At 47.8% G+C, this 5,875-nt stretch overlaps 1 protein-coding gene across 1 annotated transcript; it reads right to left on the reverse strand.

Moving 5' to 3' along the window:
- Nucleotides 1-1,077: 1,077 nt before the first annotated feature.
- Nucleotides 1,078-4,983, reverse strand: RASL11B (RAS like family 11 member B). Its single transcript, XM_066549103.1, has 4 exons — nt 4,821-4,983; nt 4,679-4,735; nt 3,504-3,580; nt 1,078-2,666 (listed from the first exon to the last, which is right to left on the reverse strand). The coding sequence occupies exons 1-4, from the start codon at nt 4,942-4,944 to the stop codon at nt 2,199-2,201; spliced, it is 726 nt and encodes a 241-aa protein (XP_066405200.1). The 5' UTR covers nt 4,945-4,983; the 3' UTR covers nt 1,078-2,198.
- Between the last annotated feature and the right edge of the window lie 892 nt (nt 4,984-5,875).

Consider the following 5,875-nt stretch of genomic DNA (forward strand, 5'->3'; position numbering starts at 1 on the left):
AGTGACCTTGCACTTCCTCTGGGTCAAGTAGAGACAGACACTAGCTTCCCAGGCACACACACACTGGAGGAATCTTCTCAGCCTGTGGGGCCACAGCTGTGGTAATTAATGCTGCTTATGGACCAAAAGTACAGTGGAGACTTTCCAGTGCCCTAGTGCAATAGTAAGCTTATTTATTTGTAGGAAATAGCTGTAGCAGCTACAGGGACCCTGTGCTGGGGGAAAAGGTGAAGGGATGAGGGATCTCCTGCTAGTCCCATGTGAGTAGAAACAGTACAGAAGAAAACTGAATGGGCAGGTGCAAGACCATAACAAAGAGTGTCTGAGTCCTCTGCCTGCAACACCAAGCAATACTCAGAAGGGGAAAAGAGGAAAAAACATAAAGCTACTCTTGGGAAATCGATTTACTTATCTATTAATAAACTAAGCACTATTTGGTATAAGCTCAGTTTTGTTTGCAAGTCCAATCCTAAATCACTTGGCTAGTAACTCATGGTCCAAAAGATTATCATCAGGGACCCTGTCAGAGTTTCCCTGCATCACTTACTGCAGCTGTGTGCTAACAAGGTGAGCCTGTATGGCCATCAGCCTAGTACCAGCACAAACATACCCCTCAGGCAGGCTTTTAGTAAAGCTATTTTAAACATGAAAAAGATAGTTGAAGACTTGCAATTTGTTTAAGGTCTTCACAGTGATATAGCTCAAAACATAATTTTTTTTTAAAGAAAGTGGCATAGAGTTCATGTTTTCCAGGTTATGACCTACCTCACACTATTCCTTTCTCATTAAAGACCAAAGTATTTTTGACAAGTGGAAATAAAGAATCCCATTTTAATTTGAAAGGTCACTGCCTTATTCAGTTCCTCTCCTACAGGAATTTCTCAAAAGGAAGTTGTAAAGCACTTGTGAGAGCAAAACCCCTGTGGTTTATGCTAATAAAGCAACAGCATAGGCAGGAAAGGACACCTTGCTGTTTCTGCAGGGTATGTTAACTACCTTAAGAAAGCTATTACTTTGTCTCAACATTTCACTGGTTGTTACTCCTTGTTTCTCACCCCCAAAGAACACACAAGGAAATAGGCAATTCAAAAATTTAATGTTGTACCAGGCAGTAAGAATGAAAAGTCCACTCCCTAGGAGGAGTAACTGTACACAAAATAAATAAGTTACAGTTTAAACAAAAGCACGACCGGCTTTTTAAAGTGCATGTGTATAAGGCCCTTAGGCTCTGAACTCCATTGGTTCAATATTAAAAAGAATTAAGTATTTATATAAAATCTGCCATCTGTTTAAGAGCGAAGAGGGTCTGGCTCAGCTCAGAACAAGCCATCAGCTTCATTGCCTGGAGCCAGCCATGCTTCACACCTTTTGTTCTTTTTGCACCTACTGCACACAGGAAAGAGAGAGAGAAAAAAGGATGTCTTAGAATGGCATCTGTATTAGACTATCACTCCACACACATTCCTCAGAAGCTCCATGTTGGATCATTTAGTCTGGAAAGTACTTTTTTAAGACAGTAAAAGTTGTTTGCAATTAGATATGTTTACACCCTGTGGACAATAGCTTTGCATACAAAGAGTAAGGTCAAGTTGTCAGCAATAGCATGGATAGTAAAAAATAAAGATCATTGTTTACAGTCTTGATGCTCAGTCCTGTCCACTTATTTTACACTTATTTTTACAGAACCATTTGACGTTGGCTTATTTGTTTTGAAATACACAGAACAAAACCAGTTCTACCGTGCAATAAAATTAAACAGTTGCATCATGCTGTCCTTCATCCATGTGAGAACAAAACTCAAGCAGTTACTTCTGAACAGGGACCTGCAGTTCAGGGCATTTTCCTGCTCAAGTTGAATTACAGCAAAAAGGTTGTTTCTGCACAAATGAAAGCCAAATCTGTCCAACTGGGGAAAAGGGAAATGGTTTCATTTACTGAAAAGGTCCCTATCCAAATGAAAACATCTGTTCAGCAAGTTGCAAAGTACAACTTTTTCAGGTGGTTTTATGGGGTTTTTTTTCCCCCTTTTCTAATCTGACACTGTTCCTTTTTTAAGCAACTGCTTAAAGACTTCTACCATACAAAAGGCTACTCAAACCATCCTCCTTTCACAATACCTTGGATTCTACATGTGCCAGTGTTAAACACCCCAGGTTTCAATCTCAAGCTAAACATTGGGTAGACCAAGGGCTGTGCTGTCAAACAGAAGTGACAGTCCTCACTTTGGCAGACAAGGCTTGCTTAAACCTTCTCTTCAGATCCTGCATGTTAGGTGATTTTGGCCGTGGAATAAGAGAGGTTCTCCTCCTCTCAGGGGTGCTGGTTATTTGCTGTTTATTGACTTCTTTACAAAGGAGATGGAAGGCATTGAAGACGTTATTATAGTTTTCACTGACAGATACTTCATAGAAAGTACAGCCCAGCATATTGGCCAGCTGAAGTCCCTGCTGAGGCTCCACCTCTTTGATATGCAAGAGATCAGCTTTGTTTGCCACAATGACGACAGGGACCAGGTTCCCTGGGTGCAGCTGTCGAACATGATGGTAAAGGTGACTGAGTAGCTCAAAGCTCTTATAGTCAGTGATGGAGAAGACAATCACCAGGGCATCTGCCCAGCGAATGCATCTGTTCAGCTGCTCATTACAATCCAGACTGTGTTCATGGATCTGAAAAATGAATGGTCTCAAATTAGATAGCTGAAGTCACAAAAGATTAAAGGAACCTGTCTTCAGGACTCTGTAAAGCCAAATAGCATTTTACAGCTTCAGACATATATTTGGATTTCACATGGTAAGTATGAACTTAATCTGAGCATAGCAAGTAAATGCAGATGTTGTTTCAGCTGCAAAAAGCTGGAATTTAACACTGGAGTTTGCTATACTCAAATGGAAAATTGACCTGAGTAGTTCTGCATGCAGAGAAAGACTTTGTAGTTCCACAGAATGGGAAATTAACTGGCTAGACAGTAAGTCTGGGGAAGCAAAGATATGAGCTGGAAGCATTTAGACCTGGAGTGTTGCCCAGTTCAAAAAGGCAACAGTCCAGCATTACTCAGGTCTATACATTTAAAACTTCAGCTTGTGACACACTAATGAGCACAGCCACAATGTAGCAGACTTCACTTTGCCATACACATTTATGAAGCTTGTAGGGCAGTGATCATGACATTTATTTTCGCATGTACCATATTTCACATATACCACTTTGAATTGTTTCTGGATTTGTGCCTAATGTTCCCAATATACAGGCACGAGGCACTTCAGTAATTCAGCCACTCAAAAGTAACGGGCCTCCAGTGAACAAATGATTCATTGTAACAGTCTCTCAACACAGCTGGCTTGACTGGTTCAAACACAAGTTACCACCTCTCCCACAAAGAACACCAAACTCTGAGACACGCAGCAAAACATTTTACAGAAAGATCATAATAAGATGCTGCACAGAGGGATGCAAGCACACAAACATTTAGAGCTACTCTAGTAGCATGGTTGCATCTAGCTCACCTGAACTCCTGGAGTATCTTGCACTTGGATAGCCAACATCTCTCCATCTACCTGGATGTGCCTGCTGTAGAGATTACCTGACAAGAACACCAACAGGTTCACAGGTACAGTCACCGCTCTACAGACAAATGTTACTTCTGCTGCCCATTGGTTGTGTAGAGAAAGTCATAACACCCCTCATGAAGCAAGAAACTAGTGCTATAAGCTTTTTGGGTGTTAACAATATTTATGATATTGCTAGAAACCTGGGATTTAATGATGAATTTACTTGTATTGAAGCTGGGCATTAAATGGTAGGCAACCTGGAACTTTTAACACTCTTAAAGACTGTCTTATCTTGAATGATAAAGGTAAGAGTGCAAAACAACCAGTTTTCATTACATAGAAAAGCAGCTTTCCATCATTTAGTGAAGCTCCCTTTTAAAGTTTTCTTCCAAATTTGCCCTAAACCAAGACAATGTATTTTTTTGGATCCCTGTTAGCTGGCCTGTAAGATTTTCTGGGTTCGTTGTTGTTTGGCTTTTTCAAGTAATTTCCTCAACAGAAAGCTGTCTATTTTACACCGGCATTAGTTCAGACTCTGCACTGTACTCACTGAATGAGGTATGTAACATCACCTCTCCATTTTCCCCTTCATAACTGGCTCTGCCTAGCCCATGCAGCTGCTGGCACTCAGTTTGCAGAGAACAATACAGCAGTAGGTTTACAGAATGTGTTCTTGTTTTAGCTAAAAGACTCCTTCAAAAAGGGGGTACTTCGACCACATAAAGCAAATTCTGGCCGAGCCCTGCAGTACAACCCATCTCTAGAGCTGCTGCCACCACAAACCACATGTGGCTGTGCCTGGCGTGCCTCCTTCCGAGGGCTGCGAGCAGACCGGGCAGGGAAGGGGCTCTCAGGGCTCCAAGCAGCCGCGGAATCCCGGGGATTCGGGCCGCTGCCAGCCCCTGCCGAGCGCCCGCAGTCCCGGGGGGAGCGAGCGAGCTCTGCCCTCCCCACCTGTGCCCAGCGCTGGGGTTTGCGCTCTCCCTCAGGGCTCGCACCCCCGGCCAGGCAGGCTCAGGGGAGGCACCCACCGGCAGCACAGCGGCCGGGACCGCGCTCCGCCGCCCCGCGGGGCCCCCGCCCGACCCCATCCCGGCGGGAAGGAACAAAGCCGCTCGCCGCCCGCCTACCTGCGTTCCGCTCGTAGTCGCCGATGAACCGCCGGGTGAGGAACCGCACCACGAGCGCTGCGGGCAGGCACAGACAGGCACCATTAGCCGCGCTCCGCCGCCGCCAGCCCCCCGCCCGGCCCGGCCCGGCGCTGCCCCTCACCTGTCTTGCCCACGCCGCTGCCCCCCACCACCGCGATCTTGACGAGGCGGGGCCGGGCAGTGGCGGGGCCGTCGCCGCCGGGCGCACACTCGGCGATGGTGCACATGCTCTGCGTCAGGCGCATCCCGGCCACTACCCGCGCCCGAGCTGCCGCCGCCGAGCCCCCGGCCCTTTTCTCGCCCCCGCGTCCCGCCCCGGGCCCTGGCGGCCACTCAGAGCGCCCGAGCACCGCCCCGCCGCGCCCCGAAACACGCCCCGAAGCACGCCCCGAAACACGCCCCGAAGCACGCCCCGAAACACGCCCCGAAACACGCCCCGGACCGCGCTCCGCCCATGCCGAACAGCGTGAGCGGCGGCGGGGGGCGCGGCGGACCCCGCGCCTCGGGTGGGGAAGGATGTGTGAAGTGGGGAGGTTGTGTCCGTGTGTGACCTCCCCACTCTTCGGGAGTCAAACATCCGCAGCACCCTGACGGCGACGGACCGAGCGTTTCCGAAGATCTCAGCTCCACCGTCTACTCCCAAAATCCCGCCAGGCTGACCGAAACGCGCCCGGCGTCCATAAAGGCTCAGCCACCCGGCTGGTGCCCAGGCTGGCGGCTACATCGGCCCTGCAGGTGTCAGTATGGGTCACACACCTGACCCTGCCGCCCCACACCTCCTGATGCCTTGCCATGCCTTGCTTTGCTTTGCTTTGCCTTGCCCTGCCTTGCCCTGAGAGGTTCGAGCAGACTCTGAACCACACCTGGGGCTGAGCATTGCTGGGTACAAGAGAGAGGCTGCTCTCCTTGCCAGCCACCAGGCCAACAGCAGAGGTGATGGTGGATTAGCTTTGTGGGTAGTGGGTGTATTGTAAGGCTGCTATGGTCATGGGGGGGGGGATTGTTTCAGAGGTGCAGTTTAAAATAAATAGATGGGTAAAAAAGATTTATAGAAAGGTATTCTAACTCAAAAGGGGAAAGGGCGAGAGACACAATTAGAAATTAATCAATAAGGCTGAAGGACTCGAGGACTTGAATGTGAAGAAAAGACTGGATTTCTTTATGCCAGTGCAGCAG

Source organism: Molothrus aeneus, chromosome 4 (assembly GCF_037042795.1).
Source record: "Molothrus aeneus isolate 106 chromosome 4, BPBGC_Maene_1.0, whole genome shotgun sequence".
Lineage (NCBI taxonomy): Eukaryota > Metazoa > Chordata > Aves > Passeriformes > Icteridae > Molothrus > Molothrus aeneus.

What these genes read in the sequence shown, in the direction of transcription:
- RASL11B (XM_066549103.1), bottom strand. Translation starts at nt 4,944, where the DNA reads ATGCGCCTGACGCAGAGCATGTGCACCATCGCCGAGTGTGCGCCCGGC. An exon ending in CAGCGGCGTGGGCAAGACAG is followed by an intron (nt 4,736 to 4,820) that starts GTGAGGGGCAGC and finishes GCCTGCCCGCAG; the next exon opens with CGCTCGTGGTGCGGTTCCTC. An exon ending in AAGATACTCCAGGAGTTCAG is followed by an intron (nt 2,667 to 3,503) that starts GTGAGCTAGATG and finishes TTCATTTTTCAG; the next exon opens with ATCCATGAACACAGTCTGGA.